Genomic DNA, 26131 nt, shown 5'->3' with positions numbered 1-26131 from the left:
GCAGAAGTAGTGGGGGAGCATCATAGCCATGTATTGAGAGGGATTCTTTGGGGTTTGAATAATTCAACTCTGGAAACATGGGTGGTTCGTTCAACATCCTTAACCAACCCTTATTCAGGGACCTTTTGAGCGGGATAGGATAATCGACCTGAATTCTAACTGGGCCCCACCTGTAAGGTCATGTGCTGTTTATCTTGATATGAGATCACCATGTCGCGCACATATGGTTGTGATGCATGTGCCTAGTGTACTCTTATCAGACGGGTAGTCATGATGGGTATACTGGGCTTCGTATATTTTACCCCAGTGTCACTTTGATGGCATGCACTGCTCTCTCACTCAATAATAATAACAATAATAATAATAATAATAATATAATAATAATAATAATAATAATAATAATAATAATAATAATATAATAATAATAATAATAATAATAATAATAATAATAATAATAATAATAGTAATGATAATAATATAGTATTATGTTAATAAATTAAAATGTGTCAATCGTAATTCTCCATTTTCTTTTCATTATATATATACTGGGGGAGAATTCACAACAAAAACAAAAACAAAAGACGAAGACAGGTGGTGTAGACAACAAACAGATGTATTAGTATAACGTACGAGAAGTGAAAAGTCTTTAACGTTTCGAGCCTATGCTCTCCCACAGAAAGAAACAAGGAGAGAAAATTAAGAATGTGTAGTGGCTAGCAATCTATCATGGCGAATGCCGGGCAGAAGTGTCACACAGGAGAGCTAGGGAGAAGGGGAGATAATAAAGTGGTGGTGATCTCAAAACGAAGGTGCGCGTTCGTGTGTATAAGAGAGTTTGTATGTGCGTGTGGAAGAGGGCTGGTGATCTTGCCGTTTGCGTGTGTATATGTGTAGGTGTGAAAATGTGATATATATATATATATATATATATATATATATATATATATATATATACATAAACAGGCATGGTCGTGTGGTAAGAAGTTTGCTTCGCAACCACCTGGTTCTGGGTTCAGTCATACTGCTTGGCACCCTGAGCAAGTATCACCTACTATATCATCGGGCTGACTAAAGCCTTGTGACCATGTCTAATAGACGGGGAATATATATATATTCTTTTACTCTTTTACTCTTTTACTTGTTTCAGTCATTTGACTGCGGCCACGCTGGAGCACCGCCTTTAATCGAGCAACTCGACCCCAGTACTTATTCTATCGGTCTCTTATGCCGAACCGCTAAGTAACGGGGACATAAACACACCTGCATCGGTTGTTAAGCAATGCTAGTGGGACAAACACAGACACACAAACACACACACGCATATATGTATATATATATATATATACATATATACGACGGGCTTCTTTCAGTTTCCGTCTACCAAATCCTCTCACAAGGCTTTGGTTGACCCGAGGCTATAGCAGAAGACACTTGCCCAAGGTGCCACGCAGTGGGACTGAACCCTGAACCATGTGGCTGGTAAACAAGCTACTTACCACACAGCCACTCCTGCGCCTATATATATATATATATATATATATAATATATATATATATATATATATATATATATATATATATATATATATATGTGTGTGTGTGTATATATATGTGTATGTGTGTGTGTGTGTATGTGTGCTTATGTGTGTCTCAGTGTATGTGTTTGTCCTCACCCCACCACTTGGTAACTAGTACTGGTGTGTTACGACTTCAATAGAATACGCACCATGCTTTTAAAAAACAATTTCTGGGTTCGATTCATTGGCTAAAAATACTTACAGGTGGTGCCCCAGCTTGGCCGCAAGTCTAAAGACTGAAACACATAAGAAATACATACTAAATAAAACGTACATACAAACAAAAATACATACGCATGTGTGTGTATGTATGTATTCAGAAAAAATTGAATAATAAGGAGAGCTTTAAGTCTGTGTTGAGTCAACCTTGAGATTCCTGACAAACCTTGAAAAAAGGTATGTAACTGATGAGGTTGCGAATAGCGATTAAAAAGATTTTGGGAATCGATTGGTTGTTAAACCAACACATGAAACAAATGATCGATTAGTGAGTTGGTTAAATATTTAACAAGAAACTGAGTAATAATAAAGAAGTGGATATTGAACCAGTGCGTGTGTATATTATTGGCGTAATTACCTTTGCAAGAGACACCAGTATATATATATATAATATATATATATATATATATATATATATATAGATACTCTTTACTCTTTTACTTGTTCCAGTCATTTAACTGCGGCCATCCTGGAGCACCGCCTTTAGTCGAGCAAATCGACCCCAGGACTTATTCTTATATATATATATATATATATATATCATGAAATTGCGCTCGAGACCTTTGTCGATAACTGAGGAAAAATTGGCAACCTGTGCTTGTTCTCCGTGCGTCTGTGCATTGAGTATATTTAATATACTCGTATGTCGTTTGTTTATAACTATGTGTTTGACTTCTGGGAAAAAAAGCACACACACACACACACACACACACACACACTCTCATTTCCGTAATTCTCTCTCCTCTTTCGGGCGCCGAGAGCTGGGAATACTTTTTTCGCGGGGTTCTCCGTTTCACCCCCTTGTTTTCTCCTTAAATATTTTCACCTTTGTTTTCATAGACATTACGGATCCACACATGCTAACTCGCACATGTGTATATCTACGAATACATATCATACACACACACACACACAACGAGAGTGAGAGAGAGAGGGAAGAGAGAGACATATTTTTAGCATCTTCTGTTTCCCCTCATGGCTGGTCAGCCCATTGCTTTCTTAATTGGTGCTAATTGAGATTATGTGTTTGGTTTATCAAACTGATTATTATTTATTTATCTTCACCGTTATCGTTTATCACTAGAGGACAACCACCATCATTTACATCCTCACTTTTATCTATCATCATCATCATCAACAGCAACAGAAGCAGCAATACTTCTCATTCACCTCTTCTTCCACCATTTCCCTCCACTTTCTCTTATTTTCTTTCTCCTCTTTCTCTTGTTGACCTTTCTCTACTCGCTCTTCGTCTCATTATCGTCAGCAGTGGTAGCCGCAGTAGTAGCTGTAGCATTTTAAAGATAGCATTTCACCGATATTATCTCCCAGTGAGTGGGTTGTACTGCTTTAAGAATACTCCTGTAAGTCGGAGAACGACTTAGAGGGAAGGCAAATATTTCTTTACTGCTCACAAAGGGCTAAACACAGAGGGGACAAACAAGGACAGACAAAGGGATTAAGTCGATTACATCGTCCCCGAAAGGATGAAAGGCAAAGTCGACCTCGGTGGAACTTGAACTCAGAACGTAACGGCAGACGAAATACGGCTATGCATTTCGCCCGGCGTGCTAACGTTTCTGCCAGCTCGCCGCCTCGAGGGCAGGCAAATAACCATGATGTTAATAGTGCTTTTGGATCCACTAAGTTACAAAATTGTTCCCAGATAGAGGTTCTCTTATATCAGAAGGATTGCGTCCCCATCCCCATTGATATTTTGTACAATATATGCCCATTAACATTTACATGCATACATACATACGCCCATGCATCTTTACATACATATGCACACGCCCACATACATACGTACATATATATATATATATATATATATATATATATATATATATATATATATATATGTGTGTGTGTGTGTGTGTGTGTGTGTTTGTGTGTGTATGCGTACAGATTCGCATTCATGTATATACATACAAACACCTGCATATATGGATAGATATTAACCGATAGATAGAATAATAAATACTAGCGGGATATCTGCTGCTACCCGCACAAAACTTAAATTAGTGGCCAGCTTTTTGAAAATAAATCGTTGTATTTTTGCTTTCTATTTTTGTAAGCACAACGTTTATATTCGGTTGAAAAACATATTAAAATATTATAGTTAGTAAAACAATTATCAACTCCTTATTTCACGATTTAGAACACTAATTTTGGATCTCTTCGGTTTGAACGGCAGTTTTTCTAGCGGTGTCATATGAAATTGTCACCCATAATTATGACCCTAGAATCGATCTATTGCATTTCAATCTCTTTTAGGGTTAGGGTTAGGGTTAGGGGTGGGGGAAGGGCATCTTTTTTCTTCAAAAATGTAAATAAACCCAATCTGTTTCTTAAACGAGGGACATATTCATACGGCACAGAATGCTTTTTAACTCAATAGACGTCAGTGATTGGTTGAAATTGCAGAAATTGAAGAAAAACAACAACAAATATCTTACAAACTATAGAATTTTCTCAATAAAACGAAGAGAAAAAGATGTTTTATAAACACATTCTACCAGTATACGAAGTTTAAAATTTTTTAGTTACCTAGAAATTATGTAAAAACTGCCGTTCCAACCGAAAAGATCCCTAATTGTACAATGGTGCGAATCACTTTCACAAATTTAAGTGTCCCTCGAGTATCATAATAAAGAACATGATGAAGTAATACAACAGGGTGACATAAAAGAGTGACTTAAAGACCGAGTCAAACTTGAAAAAAATATTTGAAATGAACGGCGGCTTCGCTATAAAATCAAATTCGTGAAAAATAATGACAAAATTAAAGCGTTATTAAAATGTGTTTTAGTATTAGTTAACAAAAAGTTTGACGTAACATAATAGATTTTTTAACTCTTCAAGGAAACGGAAAACATTTCACCATTTTCATAATCGGCATTACCTTCATTTTTAGTTGTCTGCGATTCTTAATTTGTAGGATAGTAGGTTGCAGTAAACAAAAATGTAAAAAAACATGCCATGTGGTGAACCTTGACCAGGATGTATCAAATTCCAATAGCGAAAATAACTACGGGAAAGATAATGAGAGCATGAAAAAGTTTAATTCTCGAATATTAAAGAAAACGAAGGATTTTAAGTTATTTCTTTCACTGTTTAATGCAAAAATATACAGGTCCAAATAAAAGAGACCCTGAATGAAAATGTACACTGTTTTGTGAATATTTGTTTCTTAACTTTCGACTGAATTGAGAAATATTAGAAAAATATCTCTCTACTGCTACAATTGAGCAAATAGTCAAAGAGGGAGGAGACAATTGAGCGAAGAAGACAGGGTTACGAATATTTCCCAATTGAATTAAGACATTTAGTGTAGGATCCTAAATATTTTGATGATTTTTTTATGTGTGATGTAATGCAGAATAGTCGAAATTTTGAAAGGCATTTTTAAGTATTCTTCGTTCTATTTTGAATCTGAAAAAGACAGGCGTTCTGTCGAAATATTGCTCACTTCAATAGACAGTCAATGTGTTTTATTATATATCGCAGTTCATCATTCAATTTTCTTCTTCTTCTTCTTCTTCTTCTTCTAAGTTCGGGGTGTTGCACCAAACATCGCTAGATCGTGATTTCAATTCCTAGTCCGGGTAATAATGTGTTGTTTTCTGGAGCAAAATAATTCATCTCGTATCGACCTGCGATCACTTCAACACCTGACGCGTGGCACACTGCGCATGTTCAGACAACGTCGATTTGATGGAAAGAAGAGCTGATATGCGGCACGAGCATTTGACCACTATAAACAAAACATTTGTGTTCATACATCGTCTTGAGCCAAATTATTATTATTATTATTATTATTATTATTATTATTATTATTATTATTATTATTATTATTATTATTATTATTATTATTATTATTTTATTGTTATTGTTATTATTATTATTATGTGAAAGAGCAATGCATGCCATCAAAGTGACATTGGGGTATAAAGATACGAAGCCCAGCATACCCATCATGACTCCCTGTTTGATAAGGGCACACCAGGCACATGCATCACAACCATATGTGCAGGACATGGTGACCTTATATCAAGATAAACTGCACATGACCCTGCCGGTGGGGCCTGTTAGAATTTTCTTCAGGTGGAGGAACCCATCCCACTCAAAAGGTCCCTGAATAAGGGTTGTTTAAGGATGAACAAAACACCCATGTTTTCAAAGGAGATTTATCCAAACCCTAAAGAATTCCTCTCAACACGTACACATGTCGTCAGCCACTAAGGGATATGGTCAACTGGTTAAGGTCAAATAACTGACAAGCAAATCTGTGGTATTGAGCACATCTTTTATACCAAAACAAAACCATGTACATGATAACACTTCCAATCAGTTAAGATCAGAAGCCATGAGAGCCACTGCCTGGTACTGCATCAGTATTATTATTATTATTATTATTATTATTATTATTATTATTATTATTATTATTATTATTATTATCATCATCATCATCATCATCATCATCATCATCATCATCATCATCATCATCATCATCATCATTATTATTATCATTATTATTATTATTATCATTATTATTATTATATTATTATTATTATATTATTATTATTATTATTATTATTATTATTATTATTATTATTCAGTAGTTTTATTTTTATAGCGTGCTTTCACTTCACTACCGAGCACAGCTCTGTGTGCCTTGGGTATGTGCTGTGATTTGTTGTGATGCTCTGATGGTTATTGTATGGAAAGTGTTCTGCGTAGGATGTGTGCAGTGCCTAGTAGTGCAATTTTCTGTATGTTATATGTGTTTGTAAGTCCTGGTGTTTTTGTTATGTATTTGTCTGAATATTTTTTTATCATGCCTAATGCACCTACTATGATAGGAATTGTTTCTGTTTTCAGATTCCACATTCTAGTTACCTCTATTTCCAGGTCTTTGTATTTTGAGGGTTTCTCCATTTCTTTTAGAGACACGTTGTCATCTGCCGGTATTGATACATCAATTAGAAAGCATTTTTTTTCTTCATGATCTCTGACAACTATATCTGGTCTGTTGGCCTTAATTTCTCTATCTGTGTGTATCGGCATATCCCAGAGTATGGTTGCTTTCTCGTTTTCTGTGACCTTTTCTAGTGTGTGCCTATACCATCTTTTTTCTGTTGTTATTCCATAATGTTGGCATAGCTTCCAATGTATGTAGGTTCCAACTCTGTCGTGTCTGTGAATATATTCCTTCTTAGCCAGGACTGGGCAGCTAGAGATAATATGATTTATTGTTTCTTGTCCATCTCCACATATTCTGCATTTACTTGTAATATTTCTTTTCATTACATGTTTTTGGTAATTTCTGGTGGGGAGGCTTTGGTCTTGTGCTGCAATTAAAAATCCCTCTGTTTCTGCTTTGAGTCCTGAGCTTCTCAACCATTGCTGGGATTTTTCTTTGTCTATTTCTTTTGCCTTTAGTTTAGTCCAGTATTTACCATGAAGGGGCTTTTCTTGCCATCGTTTTATCATGTTTCGTTGCTGTTCTATTTTTAGTTTGGATTTCATTTGTTTTATAGCTTTTGTTGTTTCTTCATCTTCTTCTTCTTCTTCTTCGTGTTTATTAGGTGGTATGATTTCTTGTTTGTCAGCTTCCTTAAATATTGAGAACAGTTTTTTGTTTTGCTCGTGTTTTGCTGCTATCTGGATCAGTTTTCCTTCCTTCTGAAGTAGATATTTTTGCAGTCCTATGGTGGTTATTTTATAGTAGTTTTCCAGCTGTATAAGGCCTCTACCACCTTCTATACGTTGTATATATAGTCTTTCTATGTCAGATTTTGGGTGATGCATCCTAGATCCTGTCATTATTTTTCTTGTTTTCCTATCTATTTTGGTCAGTTCATTTAGTGTCCAGTTAAGGATATTGTAGCTGTAACTTATAACTGGGACAGCTAAAGTGTTGATACCTATTATCTTGTTTTTAGTATTGATCTAACTCGTCTATAATATTCTTTTTTTATTTTCTCTTTCATTTGTGTGTGTTGTGTCTTATCTAGTTCATGGATTCCTAAGTATTTGTAAGTTTGGCTTTGGTCTAATTCTTTTATTTCATTGGTTTTATCTAGTGTGATGTTGTTACTCTTAACTAGTTATTATTATTATTATTATTATTATTATTATTATTATTATTATTATTATTATTATTATTATTATTATTATTCAGTAGGCTTATTTTTATCACGTGCTTTCACTGTATTACCGAGCGCAGCTCTATGTTCATTGGATATGTGTTGTGGTTTATTACGGTGTTCTTATCTTCACTGTATTGAAAGTGTTTTACGTAGGATGTGTGCGGTGCCTAGTGGTGTTATTTTCTGTATGTTATATATACTTGTTAGTCCTGGTGTTTTTGTTATGTATTTGTCTGAATATTTTCTTTTATTATACCTAATGCACCTACTATGATAGGAATTGTTTTTTTTTTGTTTTTAGACTCCGCATTCGAGTTACCTCTAATTCCAGATAATTGTATTTTGAAAGTTTCTCCGTTCCTTTTAGAGAAACGTTGTCATCTGTTGCTATCGATACATCGATTAGAAAGCATTTTTTTTTCTTTATTATAGCTTTTGAACTAAGTTAAGATTTTCTTCTTATCCTATAGCCTTGTAATTTCCTTAAAATAACACCACTAGGCACCGCACACATCCTACGTAAAATACAGGCGCAGGAGTGGCTGTGTGGTAAGTAGCTTGCTAACCAACCACACGGTTGCGGGTTCAGTCCCACTGCGTGGCATCTTGGGCAAGTGTCTTCTGCTATAGCCCCGGGCCGACCAATGCCTTGTGAGTGGATTTGGTAGATGGAAACTGAAAGAAGCCTGTCGTATATATGTATATATATGTGTATATGTGTGTGTGTTTGTGTGTCTGTGTTTGTCTCCCTAGCATTGCTTGACAACCGATGCTGGTGTGTTTAGGTCCCCGTCACTTAGCGGTTCGGCAAAAGAGACCGATAGAATAAGTACTAAAAAGGTGGTGCTCCAGCATGGCCGCAGTCAAATGACTGAAACAAGTAAAAGAGTAAAAGAGTAACCTAAATTTACTAGTGTGACGGAGGTGGGATCGTAGATATCAGGTAACAACATTTAGTGAAAACACTGGGAGTAGTAAGGCCATGTAGTTGCTATTGTTAACGTTACACCCAGCAATGTGTGTCATTAACAGGCACACTGTTATCGCAGCAAGGGTTTGTAATGGATACGCATCGTCAATAGGCAGGTAGTATCACTATGGCAAAAAAGGAGTGCAAGTAAATACAATACAGAGATACTGCTGCTGCTGTTGTTGCTGATGGTGTTTAGCCCCAAGTCATCTCTTTATCGAATGAAAGGCGTTGAAGTGAGACCATTCCGTCCCCCTTTAATGAGCAGGGTGTGATCTGAATGAAATGTGGTTGGTATTTCTAGGTAGTCGAATGACCACATAGATGCCTACCTCAAATTACAATTGCCGTTGTTGTTGCTGTTGCTGTTGCTGTTCCTGCTGATGTTGCTGTTGCTGTTGAGCGAAGCGGTCTTCGTCATAGAGCTCGCAAGATCGCGTCTCAGGATTGTCTATAGTGGGAGAAGTCCGAAACGTGGTACTTTGCTATTCGTAAGACCCGCAGAAGAGAAAGCAGGTCAACCCCCGACACCGAGAGCATCGACGGATGGATGAATGCGCATCCAGGCTCAGCGGTTGCGCAGGAAGTCGGGGACAAGAAACAGGAAGAAAGAGTGAGAGAGAAATTTGGAGCGAAAGAGTACAACAGGGGTCGCCACCACCCCCTGCCGGAGCCTCGTGGAGCTTTAGGTGTTTTCGCTCAATAAACACACACAACGCCCGGTCTGGGAATCGAAACCGCGGTCCTTCGACAGCGAGTCCGCTGCCCTAACCATCGGGCCATTGCGCCTCCACTTGCCGTTGGTGTTGTCATTGTTGTTTAACCTAAACGCAGTCTGACCATCGTTTGAGAAGAATTGTAAATGGAACTCCAACGATGAGGAATTGTAATTGGATCCCTATTGGTTTTGACAATGAGGATTCTGTGGCTCGATCAACAGAATATTCAGCTCGTTAAATAGAGTGTAAGTGAATGAATATTCCACTGACAGGAGTGGCTGTGTGGTAAGTAGCTTGTTTACCAACCACATGGTTCTGGGTTCAGTCCCACTGAAAACCAAAACCTTGTGAGTGGATTTGGTAGACGGAAACTGAAAGAAGCCCGCCGTATATATATATATATATATATATGTGTGTGTGTGTGTGTGTGTGTTTGTGTGTCTGTGTTTGTCCCCCCAACATCGCTTGACAACCGATGCTGGTGTGTTTATGTCCCCGTTACTTAGCAGTTCGGCAAAAGGGACCGATAAAATAAGTACTGGGCTTACAAAAGAATAAGTCCCGGGGTCGAGTTGCTCGATTAAAGGCGGTGCTCCAGCATGGCTGCAGTCAAATGACTGAAACAAATAAGAGATAAAAGAGAGAGAATGACATGAAAACTTTTAACGTAATCCTGAAGTAGACTTTGGGTGGTGCCTGTGGCAGGTAAAGCTGTACGATTGGATTACTGGGTTGTCTCTAAAGATTTTCTATAAAATTCAGTGTCAGCACTGTAAGTTACACGTTTCGTAAACAAATACATCTAAGTAAATAATGCGATCGAAGACAGATAATCGGTATTTCGAGCATTGTCCTCTCATCGGTACCTCGTCCAGTTACCAGGGATGTGTTTAATATGCTAATTGGTCTATCCAGTGATATTACACTCCTAAAACTAGAAGGTATTTCAACAATGTGTTCGTGGATAGTGATAGGTTGAATGAGGTGCTGACGAGAGGACAATAATCTTCGAGATATTCATATACACCTATACCTCTTTTTCTATCTTCGATTGCATTGTTTACACAGATGTATTTATTTACGAAAGCCATAACAAACAGTGCTGGCATTGAATTCTATAAAAAAATCTATAGAGATAAACTTAAAATGAAATTAAAGCACTGTTAATACACAGTTTTGACTTAATAAATCTATACTATAACTAGTTGTGTATTAAGGTAACAAAACGAAATACTGTTGCCTTGTCAGCAATTGAATTTGAATTATAAAAATATATTCTCCAGCTACGCCCATTCTCACACTCATACATAAGGCTCGAATCAATCTAAGGCAACAATAGAAAATACTTGACTAAGATATCAAGCAGTGGGGTCGAAACTAGAACCTTCTGATTATGAAGCAATCTTCTGAACCATTAGGCCATGCTGTGTTCACAAATGATGGACAACAATCAATGTTTCGTTTTCTTTTTCGGTACAGTGTAATGTGTTTCTAGGTGGAGCAAGCGAGAAGATACCCCACTTATTAAGCGAATGACTTTTAAAATTCAAGACAGTCCATTAAGACTTGATTCAAGCATTTTTTTAAAGGCCAGCTTTTACCTTTTTGATTTTTGATTTTTCCAGTTTCAGCTAATGAGCTGTGGCCATGCTGGGGCACCGCCTTATGTACTTTTTAAAAACTTGCTTTAATATAATTATTTTTTCGATTTGTTTTTGGACTTGTTTTAACAATTTGATTTATATTTTTAACTTTTAGCTTTAACTTGTTTCAGGCAATAGACTGCGGCCATGTCGGAGCACCACCTTGAATAGTCCTTTTTCAGTCGAACGAATCGACCGCAGTACTTTTTTGTTAAGCCTGGTACTTATTCTATCGGGGTTTTGGCCGAATCGCTAAGTTACGGGGACGTAAACACACCAGTGACACACACACACACACATACACCGGGCTTCTTTCAGTTTCCGTCTCCTAAATCCACTTACAAGGCATTAGTCGGCCAAAGGCTATATAAGACATTTAATCAAGGTGCCACGCAGTGGGTCTGAACCCGGAACCATATGGTTGTGAAGCAAGCTTCTTACCACACAACCATCACGCCTGTGCCTATACACTCTGTTATCCAAAGTTGCTTTTCAGATATTTCAAAAATTCTCTTCAGGCGTTTATATGTGGTTGATTGACAACGTCGGACAAAAGAATTTGTGGTATAGTGTTACATTACTTTACGTCCAGTGTTCGAACAGCGCAGTGGTAGATCTTACTTTTCATTCTTTCAAGGTCGATGAATGTTAATTGCTAAAACAGAAGGGTCAATAAAATCACGTGCTCCCTACCGCCCCGAAAAGAAAAATTTTTGCGTTGTGCCAGTGTATGAAATCATTATGAGTTTTTTTTTTTCTTTTAAATAATGTTCTTATATTTACTTTTTAAGACTTCTGTATATATACTAGCTTTTTTAAAGATGCTTTTACGACTGACTTTTAAGGCGTTCAAGACTAGTTTTAACTAGTTCGGAATATTTGTTTTTAAGACTTGTTTTTAAGATTTCTGTTCATGATTTCTTTATTAACATTTTTATGATTTCATTTTGTGACATGATTTTATTTACGACATTTTTTTTATGGCGTGTTTTCTTAAGATCTGTCTGTCTGTCTGTCTGTCTGTCTTTCTTTCTGTCTGTCTGTCTGTCTGTCTGTCTGTCTGTCTGTCTGTCTGTCTGTCTATCTATCTATCTATCTATCTATCTATCTATCTATCTATCTATCTGTCTGTCTGTCTGTCTGTCCTTCTTTCTGTCTGTTTGTCTGTCTGTCTGTCTGTCTGTCTGTCTATCTATCTAACAAAGTATGAGGGTTTAGTTCACAGGTATCTAAACGATTAGGTACGCTAGGTAAGTGCCGTAACAGATTACTAGGGCTCCAAGGTTGTAGGCCGAGACGATAGTTATGGCGCTATTGCAGATTTCCGATGCAGCGGATATATAATTGTTAAAGAGGACAACAAACGTTAAGGCAAGGCAAGCATCTCAAGTCATGTATGATATTATTAGTGGAAAAATTCAGAGTCTAACAGAGTATGGGATATTCCGTCATCAGAGAGACGAATAGGGAAAATGAGGAGCGTATAGATTAATGAAATGACGACATAGAGGACAGGAGTAAAGAAATAAGGAGATGAAGAGAGAGAAGAAAAAAGAAGCATAAAAGTTCACAATCTATCTATCTATCTATCTATCTATCTATCTATCTATCTATCTATCTATCTATCTATCTATCTATCTATCTATCTATCTATCTATTTAGGAGCAGTGCTTCTCAACCACATGATTTTTGGTTCAATCCCATTGCGTGTTACCTTGGGCAAGTGTCTTCTACTGTAGCCTCGGGTCGATCAAAGCCTTAGTGAGTAGATTTCGGTGCTGGTGTTTACGTCCCAATAATTTAGCGGTTCGGCAAAGAAACCGATAAAATAAGTATCAGGATTTAAAAGAATAAGTACTGGGTTCGATACATTCAACTAAGAAATTGTTAAAGACACTGCCCCAGAAGTAAAAGATTATATATATAGGAGACTTCCCTTCAGTCATGAGATTGCACGTAGAAAGTTACCCCCCGAAGCACAAGTCTGGACAATGTTGTTTTATAGAAGACCAGCAGTCGCCCATGCATACCGGCCTCCCCTCTCCACACCACTGATGTTATCCAAAGCAAAGGCTGATGCAGCTTGGCACCTGTAACGTCGCAACTCATTTCTACAGCTGACTGAACTGGAGCAACGTGAAATAAAGTGTCTTGCTCAAGAACACAACACACAGCCCGGTCCGGGATTCGAGCTCACAACCGCACGATCGTAAGCTTGACGCTCAAGCCACTGAGCCATGCGCCTTCACTATTATATATATATTATATATATAATGTGATTATATGTATAAATGGCAAAATGTCTGTCTGTGTGTGTGTCCTTTATGCAAATCCACGATTTTTCATTTAGAGGGCTCGCACTTTCTATGGTCATTGAAAACCGTCCAAGGGTGGTCATGCACATCTTTACATTTCTCCAGTCACCCTGCAAAGCCATTAAAAGATCAATAGAAGTGACTTTTTTGTGAATTTTCTATCCAAAACCCAATCAAAATGCCCGGAACTTGATACGCCAATTGAATGTCAGCTAGCTGTGATTGGTCGGAGATTTGGACTGTACTCGCGTGTATGTGCGCACGCACGCAGCTGTATATGCATGCACTAGCACTATGACCCGGCAAAATGAGCAAATGACCATATGAGCGGCTCTGTTTAAAATTTTAAAGAATATCAGCATCTTCTTGGCCCCCTATAAAGCAACGCAAATTGGTAGCATCATTTGGACGTTTGATCGAATACTATTAGTATTCTTTTCGACAGTCTGCGTTGTGAGTTCAACTATCTCACGAAATCGACAAATAATGTATCAGTTTATACTGGGGTCGATTCTTCTTTCTTAATCTCTCTGTCTTTCTCTCTCTCTCAGGGAAACTTGCTGTTTTCATACGTTATGAGAGATGGGCTCAGCCAAGTTTAAGACGCCCAAAGCACACCATATGTCAAAGATGGCGGCCCTACGAATCTATTAAAACTTGATGGTCCAAAGAAAAACAGAAGTTTTGTAGGCTCTTTTCGGTTTGAACGGCAGTTTTTTCTAGCGGTGTCATATGAAATTGTCACCATAATTATGACCCTAGAATCGATCTATTGCATTTCAATCTGTTTTAGGGTTAGGGTTAGTTAGGGCTAGTTAGGGTTAGGGTTAGGGGTGGGGGAAGGGTATCTTTTTTCTTCAAAAATGTAAATAAACCCAATCTGTTTCTTAAACGAGGGACATATTCATAAGGCACAGAATGCTTTTTAATTCAATAGACGTCAGTGATTGGTTGAAATTGCAGAAATTGAAGAAAAAAACAACAAATATCTTACAAACTATAGAATTTTCTCAATAAAGCCAAGAGAAAAAGATGTTTTATGAACACATTCTACCAGTATACGAAGTTTAAAATTTTTTAGTTACCTAGAAATTATGTAAAAACTGCCGTTCAAACTGAAAAGATCCGTTTTCTATCATAATTCTATCTATATTCAGGTTGTGTTTTAGGAATAGAAATCAACCCAGTACTTGACTTATTTGGGTGAAACAAAGTGATGTTCGTCTTCTAATTTATTTACGTTCATATCCAGGATTTATTACAGCAATATAAATAGACTGTTACTTAGTTTTATCAACTCCACCCCTCGGAAAAAATAAAAGACAAACTTGATCTCATGGAAATTTGAACTCAGAACGTAGAGTGATCAGGTCAGAGACATTATTAAATTCTTGAATAAGGACAGTTTCTCGTTTATTATTTTCTAGAGAAACAATAGGTTAGAAAATGCAAGAAGGAAAGGAGAATATAACTGATTTGAAAGTTGTATGGCCTGATCTGGCTAATGCTTATTGTTCTATACCATAGAAATGGTTGATGGAAGCAATGAACGATTAATAGGAGATTAATGATCTGATGAGGAGCTGCTATAATGATTTCACAATGCGGTTCATCACAGAAAATATTACAACAGACTGGCATCGTGTTGAGACAGGAATTTGAATAGCCGGAGGTTGACAATATGAGCCATTTGGTTTGAGATGGTTATGAGGATGTTACTTATATCAGCAGAAACGGCTCAAGTGAATTACAACAAGAAGGCATTCATGGATTACTTAATAATACTAAGGAGAGATCAGAAGGATATGCAAATAATTCTGGTTAGACTGGATTAACTCATTATTTGGGCAAAAATGTGGTTTAAATCGAATAAGTAGTGCTGTCTATCGTTTGTAAATGATCAGCAGAAACAAGTAAAGCTACAAATAGCAGGAGAAATCATGCCAAAAGCTTGAAGACAATGGTACGATAGCTTGTTGAGAGACACGTCTTGAGGAAATAGGATCAAGGCACAAACTGTGATGGAGTTAAAATGAAAACATAATGCAAAATAAATTTGGCGCTTCCAGTTTGATTTTATCTCTGTCTTGCTTATATATTCTTGAGAGTCAGTACTATTCCGGATATAATTCCTTTGCAGTAATATGTAAATGTACCTTCATAAATCTATCTATCTATCTTCTCTCTCTCTCTCTCTCTCTCTCTCTCTCTCTCTCTCTGTCTCTCTCTCTCTCTCTCTCTCTATCTATCTATCTTCTATCTATCTATCTATCAATCTATTGATCTATCTATCTTTCTATCTATCTATCTTTCTATCTATCTATCTATCTATCTATCTATCTATCTATCTATCTATCTATCTATCTATCTATCTATCTATCTATCTATATATATATATATATATCTATATATATATATATATATATATATATATATATATATATATATAAATATTGAGGGAGATAAATTAATATTAATTTTAATATCAATTTAAAACCAGTAATCCAGCATTCAAAAATCTGAGAAGTCAGAGAAAATTCAAATATATGTGTATATTGGCAGGGCTGGCCTGCTAGGTAGCCGGCCGAATGCTAGAAGAGGATCATCAACGATCAAACTACAAGGGAAATTCTCTAGAGGAAGAATTCAGCGAACACCAGAACCAGATTTGGCGGGCAGGACATATGAAAATTTAAATAAAAAACAGACTTAAATGCATACCTCGGTTTCGGTCTTTAACAAAAGAATTACTTGCATAATTCAAATGTCCGTGACTTCATCAGTACATTCGGTCATCGAGATGCAAACTGAAAAACTAACCCCAGCTCTCTGTGTCAAGACAGACATGTGCTTAGTTTTACTGATTACATCGGGAATAAAATTTCAAATGTCTTGGTTCTGGCGCGCTAATATAAATATATATGTATGCATGTATGTATAAACCTATGTGTATATATACATACACATCTACATACATATACATATATACATACACACACACATAAATATATGTGTGTGTGTGTGTGTGTGTGATTGTGTGCATGTGTGTATATGTGTGTGTGTTTGTGTGTGTAGTTAATGAGTTTCTATGCAAGAATACAGTGGTTTGCGATACCTGATATCACTTTCTGCTCCACTTGCTTAGGAGCAAACATTGTTCACCTGAAAATAGCTGCTTATTAAGGAGGATTAATGACATTGAAATATCTTCAAATGTTTCCAGAATCAGATCCTATTCTGATGAATTGTGATGTGGGGATTTAAGATTAAAGATTACCAGCAGCAACCTTTTAAAAAGAGAGCATGTGTATATTAATCCTACTTGATGTATTGTGACATGCGTTTGTGGTTAGATGTTTGGAGTCCAGCTTCATTGACATCAGAATTAGAAGAGGAGAAGAATGTTGATTAGAGAAATCTGCAGGTGATAAGATAATGCCAAATCATTGATAGGGCTCCGATAGATGAAAGCAAAAATTAAACTAAGAGATAATCGGTGTTATCGTGGGATAATTAAATAAGATAATTATTAGATTATGGAGATATCTTAATAGAGTGATTCTTAGATTATGTAAGATGTCTTAATAGGGAGATATATTAGATTAGTCTATTTAGTTGTGGACCTGAATATTGAGCTATTACATGGTATCACTGTACAAAGTATGAAAATTTTGACCCAAGCCGTACTGGTCACCAGTTGACCATCAATGACAGGAATGTCACAGAATAACAAAATTTTGATTATTTATTAAGATAAAGACATTTTTCTGTAAAGTGTAAAATTTAAGAATATCTATTTCAGATTCTTCAATGCTTGTTGACAATGAAGTTGAAACAGAAGTAGAACCAGTTGGTGAGTATAAATCAACATTACCTTATTGATTTCTATCAAGTTTGCCATTACCTCATCTACTTTATTAAGGATGATACTTGAGAAGTAAATGAGATATGTAAGATGTCTTAATTGAGAGCGGAGATTTAGGAATGCCAATCAATTTTGTGGAGGGCATAAATAATGGGCCCACTGTTGAAAGTATATAAATATTGACCGAAACCTGCGTGAACTCTTGTAGACCATTGATGGTAGAAATCTCTCACAATAGCAGAATATAAAGGGTAAAGACCCCCTTCGGTCATGAATGACCATGGGATTGCACCTAGAAAGTTACCCTCCTAGACACAAGTCTGGGCAAGGTTGTTTTTATGGAAGGCCAGCAGTCGCCCATGCATACCAGCCTCCCCTCTCCACGCCACCAGTGTTATCCAGGGGAAAGACAAAGGTCGATACAGCTTGGCACCAGTGACGTCGCAACTCATTTCTACAGCTGAGTGAACTGGAGCAACGTGAAATAAAGTGCCTTGCTCGAGAACACAACACGCAGCCCGGTCCGGGATTCGAGCTCACAACCTCACGATCGTAAGCTCACGATCGTAAGCTCGACGCTCTAACCACTGAGCCATGCGCCTTCACATATAGATTATTGATAATGATAAAAAGATTTTACTGTAAACAATATTTATTTCAGAGAATCTAAAGCTTGAAGGGAAATAAGTGCAGACGATGGTAGCAGAGCCAGTTGATAAGTATAAAATAACAGCCCACAAATGTCTATTTTGCCTTTGTTTCTATGGCTGCCTCATGTGTCGATAGAGAAAATGGTGAAATACGACAGAGAGTGATCTGTGAGGATGGGGGTTAGTTTATAAGTTTGTGAAAGGAAGGTAGTAGAGGGAGGAGGAATGGTGGATATGGTTGGGGATGAGAAACAGTAGGGCATCATATGTGCATGTAGGTACATGAGGGAGAATGGAGGAGAATGCGACATGTGCGGGGGAGGCATTGTTGGGGGACAAACAGGCGCTTATGCCCTTGATTTAGGTTGGTGGTTGTTCTCAAGCACAGAAAACTGCCAAGTGACTGTTAGGCTCAACATTTCAAGATCATTACTCACCATTTCGTCCCATTCTTCCTGGGAGTTCATTAGGGAAATCTGGAGGTGAGAGAACAATGCCATATCATAGATTGGGCTCCGATAGATGAATTCCACCGAGGTCGATTTTGCCTTTCATCCTTTCGGGGTCGTACTGGGGTCGATCTAATCGACTGGCGCCGTCGCCAAAGGATCCTGGCCTTGTGCCTAGAGTAGAAAATAATATTGTCCTTTAGAATAGGAACTAAAATGATTTTGTTGTTTAAAGGTAATCAGGTGATTTAATGACAAAGTGTTTGTTCGTTTTACATTTTTAGTAAGCTTACTGATTGATTATTGTTGTTGGCGCTTTTGCTTAACCAGATGTTATGGTGAAACTTGTTCCAATAGTGAACAGCCTGTTTTTTTTTACTGTCATTACGTCCACTATTCAACCATTACATCTATTCAATATTGCCTTTATTCAAGTAGAAGGCTGCTTTGCAGCTCAGACAAACTCTCTCTCTCTCTCTCTCTCTCTCTCTCCCTTTGTCTCTTTCTCGCTCCCTTTCACTATCTGCAAGTTTCAATGCAGTAAATAATATCATCCTCTCCCTTTTATCATCTGCTCTCTATGCTCCCATGTACTGGATGGGTGGTCACTGTCCATGTCATTTCTTATTAACAGTAAACTACCCATAATGATTGCTTGAGGATTACCCCTCAATTAACCATTCCAGCAGCTTTTTCATGGTGGTATGCCCTTCTTATCACCAACCACTTTACAAAGGGTCCTGGGTGAATATAATTGTGGCACAAACACTACAAGAGATTGCCATGTCCTCGGCAAGATTAAACCTCCCTCTCAAACTTACGGTGTCAACTCTCATCCAACAACCACCTCCTAGTGTGTAGTGGGAGCATTTGATCATAGCACCAGCATTAGTGAGGTTGAGTCACATTCCAAATTATTAGAAAGTTAGTCCTCACTACTCTATGATGTGTTTGTTCACTGATATGTTTAAGATGGGAGAAGAGATTATAGAAGAATCGGAATGCAGACTAAAAGATACGAGACAATAAGGATAAAAAAAGTGATTCGAAGAAGCGGTGGAGGCTGACAACAGTAAATGATGGAGACTGAGTTACAACGGTGTGTGAGGTACCAGAGTGCTTAATTATTTATTAACATTCCTTGGTTGCTCACTCTCACTGTTTCTCTTGCCCTCCTCCTCTCACTGGGTAATCATGTATGTCTTCTACTATAAGACACCTGTTTCAATCCCTCTGTCACAGTCGAACCTGTCATCCTCTGGCACACGACCACCTCCTCCTCCAATGCTCTCCCTCTCAAAGGCTTTTTGTCTTGCAAGTTCTTTGGTGACCCCCACCAGTGCTTGTGGATCCAGATCCCACTGTAAGGTTGTTGGTGTTGGGAAGAGTATCCAGCTGTAAAATCCTGCCAAATCAGACAGTGAAGCCTGGTGCATTCTTCTCCCTAGCCAGCCCCTGACAAAACGTACAAACCCTGCCAGAATGGGGAACCGACGTTCAATGATGATAGTGGTAGTGATGGTAGGTAGCGATGGATACTAATTACTTGCAAATACATCAAAGTTATACATGTTAAATTAGGAGAGAGACTGACCAAATCTCAACTGAGATAATGGATAATTACAGGTTTCTGGATTGCCATAAATACTAGTAATTACTAAAAGATCACATGGGTAATTACAGGGTTATATATTTCTGTGAATATTTTCATATATATCTGTATATTTGTAAAACACTAATTGGTATTTTAAATCAGAGCATTTAGAATTAGCCCAGCATTAAGGAAGTGGAGTGCAGAAAGTTATTGACTATAAATTATCAATAATTATTCGTTATCTCTAAATCGGTAAAAGGCAATTTCTGTTTTGTTTATTCGAATTTTATTTACCTCATTCATTCATAGAATTGGTGTTGGGGCTAATCTAATTTTTAACGTCTAACATGGGGTCAGGGAGAGAGAGAGAGAGAGAGAGAGAGAGAAAGAGAGAGAGAGAGAGAAAGAAGAGAGAGAGAGAGAGAGAGAGAAAGAGAGAGAGAGAAAGAAAGAGAGAAGGAGAAAGAGAGAGAGAGAAAGAAAGAGAGAGAGAGCGAGAGAGAGAGAGAAAGAGAGAGATCATAAATCTTACGATTGGTCGTGTAATAGCTACTCAGGCCATATTTAGTACTCACATACATACACACACACATATATAACAATACGCAGCTGGTCACAGCCTCCGTAAAAAACACCCAGATCTAACCCGTCAAATATTCCATTCTTTCATCTTGTTAAACATCACAGAGTTAACTTACAAAATACAGTGTTTTGTTTTGTGGGGTGGAGTGTGGTAGCAGTCGGGATGCAATAAATTATTTCCTCATTGTACAGTATGTGGTTGTACATGTGTAGACCTTCTAGTATTAACCACAATTGAAGTGGTCAAGGTATACATAGCCAGATCATCATGGATATCGCTCTTCAGTAACAAACTCCGCTGGTGTATATCAGTGTTTCCAGCTTGTAACCCCACTGATGTTGCTATTTCCGTGTTTATCTACAATAAATGAAATGGAAAGTGTCTTGAAAATGGTGTGGTAGGAATGTTGTGCAATGTTTTTGTTAAATTGAGAAGATTTGATTTGTTTGTGACTCGAATTGCGTAGGAAGTTGCTGTTACAAATTAATATTACCCATTCATGTCTTTTGAAAATTTAATATAATTTTATTTCTGTTGTTATTGTTATTCAGATGATCACTACATGCAGATACCACGTTTTGACTGTAAAAGTATTATGAAGTCGCATTCATCCAAATTCCGTCCCCTTTGCCCAGCTGTGTCCAAAATATTGCAGCTCACAGACTCCGATAATGATTCCAAGAACCTGGTCACAGTTTCAAGAATCGTTGAAATCTGCAATGGAATAGTAACCTATTCACCAGATTTGAAGTTAATAAGTTGTGCCACAACAGGCGGTGATTTTGATTTTCATTGTTCTTCTAATGTCACAGACATGACAAGAATTGGTGAACACACTGTTCTAGCCACAATTCCTTTCCGCAAGAAAATAGTTTTCATTAATCCATCAAGTTTCCACATAAAATCTCTGGATTATAGTTTCTTTACAATTTCCTATTTCGAACATTCTACATTTGTAGGGACTGAAATGTTTAGTAAGACAATATATCTCATAGACTGGGATAAAAATAAATTTGAAGAAAAATTTAGTGTGCAAGAAATTGTTGGAAACATAGCAGTTGGTCCACAGTATCATATCTTAATAGCCTTAGCTAATATAAATAGAATTAGCTGTTACACAATAGATGGCAGACACTTGTTTCAGTTGAGGACCCATTCCATCGATATTCCAACCGACCTCACCGTATATCGAAATTATTCTTACGCTCTGCAAGGAAATGTAATTTACAAGATTTCAGCAAACGGTGCTGTGTCCCAAAGAGAAATTGGGATAAAAGCTCGATATATTTGTGTGGCAACAAATAATATTTACTTGACTGACCGTTTTGGTCTTGTACATATTATTAGGACAAATAAAGATTTTTGGCCTCGGCTGTCTTACCATCACCAAGACCATGTCCCGAGCCTGATAAACCAAATCCATATTGATGACCCCTCCAACATTACAACGATTCTACCTATGTCAGCCTCTTCAGTAGTAATTATATATCGGGATCTAAAAGCTATATTAGTTACTGGCGAAGGGCAACCGTTTGGTGGAAAATGTTTAACCTTTAAACTCCAGCCTTCTGTTTTCTGCAGAGTGGATTCGAACACATTTATTGTCCTTTTTAGTGAGGACAGGAAACTTCAATATATTACCTGTCCACAACTAACTGAATGTGATTTAATAGACGTCGAAAACAATTACATTCAAATGTGTCATATGGTATCAAATAGGTGTTTGGCTCTGACCACCAATGAAGGTAACGTGGAGGTACATATTTTATTGATTAAAACGGATCATGTCGACATTGTAAACAGAATTACATTGGAACATGACAATGTCGCCATTGCTGCTACTCCAATTAATTTTGTAGTTGTAGACAGAAAGAAACGTAACTTGTTATTTTATTCAAGCTTTGGTGAGGAGCTTTCCAAGAAACACATTGAGTTCAATGGCTATCCTCATCATGTTTTCACAGACAAATTATACTTCTATGTTATCTTCAGGAGAGAGTCTTTGATGACTTGTTACAATATAACTGGACAAAGGAAATGGCAGTTGAAACTTCCTTCAAACTTTCGCTGTCACGCTGCTGTTTTCCAAGGAACAGCTTATGTGCTGGACGATCTGCTCAGTCGGATTCTTCTTTACAAGTACCATGACTGGTCAGACTGTCATGTAACCTTTCAAAATCCTTATAATAAAAATCTAAATATTCGACTCGAAGAAAAGGAGAATGACCAAGTTCTCATTGGTGAAATATGTCATCTGGCAAATGGACAGTTGGTGTTGTCCGACATATATAATGATTGTTTGTTATACATTTCCAACGAAGGGAACATTGTGTCTAGATTATCTCTGCCGTCTACAGCTACAGATGTATGTCGATGGAATTATAATCAGATAGGCGTCACATTACCTCTAGAGAAGCAATTACGGGTCTTCGGAAACGTATCAAAGGCAGTTATAAGTGTAGCATTAAACCAGGCTTATGTACGGGTGTGTAAGCTGGGTGAAAGTCATATTATTTGTTATTGCGATAAACCATCGCATTTAGATATTTTAAACATTAAAAATTGTAATCAAGTTCAAATAATTCATAAAATTAATATTCCTTTTGTAATGAAATCATTATCGTTAGAAAATGAAACACTAAAACTATTGATTGTTGGTAAGAAAGCAGTATTCTTCTACAAGATCATCAGGAAGAGGAGAAGAAGTGTTTTACCATCCCAAGTGAAAACACCCTCCAATCTCTATGGTTATGACGGTGGTCCTTATAGCATTGAGATGATACCCAATATTTTACTGTCGCAAGGGAAAACACAATCCAATCTCTATGGTGGACGTATTGATAAAATGTGTGTCCATTTGATAGACAACAGCCGCATGTTTGCTGTAAATGAGCATGACTTGCTGGTGAAAGATCATGTCACAAGAAGCCAAATTAACATGTTCATCGATCTGGTAGATGTATTTTCTAGAAACATCAGTCTCAGTGAAATGTTGTCTACAAGATCTCACTGTTTCTGATAAAGCTCATGAAGTTGTTGTCCCTCAAAGTTTTGGAGATAGACATCCAGTGGAGATTGGTTGTTTGGTTATTACAGAAAATAACCTGGTTGCTTTATATGACAGCACAAATCAAAACATTAAGATATTAACTTTTGATGGTCAACTTGTTGACTCTATCAAGTTAAATGTTGTCCCTAGACATATGTGTTGCTGGCGATCAAACACATTGGTTATAACGACCAATAACCATCAACCTCTGACATTAAAAGTGGAATTTCCATTGATCTTGGCAACTTACCACACGGAAAATCGATACAATTGTATCGCTTGTCGATCCGACAATCTACTGGTGTGTAGCAGTAGTAGTAGTAGTAGTAGTAGTAGTAGTAGTAGTATAGTAGTAGTAGTAGTAGTAGTAGTAGTAGTAGTAGTAGCAGTAATGTTGGTGGTGGTACCTGCATACCCGAAATTGAAAACGGCCTGTTTTATATATATATCGATGAAATACAGTCAGCTGTCCGTATTATGAGAGAAATAGACTTATTTTGGATGTGCTACAGATATAATATCACCCATATCTCAGTTATTGCTAATGACAACATAATGTCAATACGAGAGGCTCATCACTATTCTGAACCCGAACGGGCAATATTTATATTCATTTAAGCACAGTATTTATTCCCGACCCATTTCTATGGCAACCGATGATACTTATTTGTACATTACTGGGCGGAAGAACATCTATGAAAACACGAAAAAGTATCGTATTGTCTCATTGTTGCAGAACGGTGAATACAAGAGAATATTCTTAAATGAAAGACATTATAAACGTCCGTTGGATTTCAACAGTATTAACTGTAAAGGCCCGAGGATTGTTGCAAACTATGACTCGTACTTATATATTGAAGGTTTGTACAAGATTAATCGGCAAAAATTCCCCGTTTCACGGTTACAAACAAACAATTGTCCTGTTCAAGTAAAAAGACTTGTGTGCGAAATGGCCAATAATGGAAATGTTAAACTATTGATGAAGACGGGAAGTTGCTATGTTATAGAGATTTTGGAAGTTTTGTTGGTGGTGTATGTTTTACAGGAGAAAGAAATATCTTGGTCACAGTCCCTAACAGACAAGAAATATTTCAACTGAAGTCACAAAACTTGGAGAAATATAAAGTTTGGGAAAGTCGAGTACCTTATGGTATAATATGGAGAAAAGTGGGAAATATTTACTGGTGTGTACATATCAACATGATTGAATGTGATACTATAAAAATTGATGGGGACCAACTGAAGGTTCTGGAATCTATGTCGTTATCGAATATTGATTTTGGCCTTTACTTCCCTTCCATTACATTTCAGAAGAACAAGGGAATGTTCAGTAATGAATTATTTAACAAACTTAAAAACGGTGGCGATGGAGGAGAAAGAAGAAGTACATCAAGGGAAATAGAAGTAAGACGTGGTAATTACATAGCGGAAAGTATGTTAGGAATTGATGAAATATCAGTGAGAAGACTGCCACATAGAACAGCAATGTTCCCGCTTTCATTTTCTCTATCTGGTTTACTAGATTCAAATTCGATGTTTTGTTTTCTTAATGCTTTTAAGCTAATTATGTTACAAGACAATAGTATCGTCGTGCTCCTCCATAAATGTACTCTCATGGTCACCAGTGGAGACGGTCATCTGCTTTACAGTCAAACATTTGAAAAAGAAGCTCAAGATATATGTCAATGGACCGATGAATCATTTGTAGTCCTCTTTCGTGACGATAAAACAACTGATGTTCTTCGATACAGATTTGTGTCTTTAAAAAAGATCACAACTGAAAAACCATACAATTTAATGTACAAAAAGAACGCCATAATCTGGTGTGTGTTTTGAAGACGCTCCAAATGAATGTAGTAATATTCCATATGGGACATACGCAGACATACTTCACATTGGCGGTGAAATGTACGAGTATAAGGGCGAGTGAATTTAGGGAAAGAGGGGAAGGTTGTAGGTATGGGTGTGACATCGAATGAAGACATCGTCGTTCTTAAGTACAAGGAAGATCATTACGATGTATGTTGGTACAGAGACAATTGGGTAAGAAGTCAACAACTAATGATTCAAGTGAGGAACCATTCCAAACATTTTCAACAAATCCTTGACCATCCACGGCGAAAATATTTACATATCAGATTGTAATAACAATATCCACCAAGTATCTGTAGACAGCAAATGCGAAATCTTTCTCAGCTCTCAGGAATTGAAGTCTGCCACATCAAGGCATACATGTTTCGGATTATTTCATCATGATTTACGGAAATTTGGACAACGTTTTGATGGATTATTTATTATGAGAGATAAGCCCTATATTGAATCAATATATGTTACGAGCAATTGG

At 37.1% G+C, this 26131-nt stretch overlaps 1 protein-coding gene across 1 annotated transcript; it reads left to right on the top strand.

Moving 5' to 3' along the window:
• The first annotated feature begins 10534 nt into the window (after positions 1–10534).
• Positions 10535–23757, top strand: LOC115230592. Its single transcript, XM_029800733.1, has 3 exons — positions 10535–10580; positions 17400–17450; positions 21290–23757. Exons 1-3 carry the CDS (start codon positions 10535–10537, stop codon positions 23755–23757), a joined length of 2565 nt encoding a protein of 854 aa, XP_029656593.1.
• The last annotated feature ends 2374 nt before the right edge of the window (positions 23758–26131 follow it).

Source organism: Octopus sinensis, unplaced genomic scaffold, assembly GCF_006345805.1.
Source record: "Octopus sinensis unplaced genomic scaffold, ASM634580v1 Contig15852, whole genome shotgun sequence".
Taxonomy (NCBI): domain Eukaryota; kingdom Metazoa; phylum Mollusca; class Cephalopoda; order Octopoda; family Octopodidae; genus Octopus; species Octopus sinensis.
The sequence above is the reverse complement of the archived record's forward strand: the minus strand, read 5'-3'. Positions and strand labels throughout refer to the sequence as shown.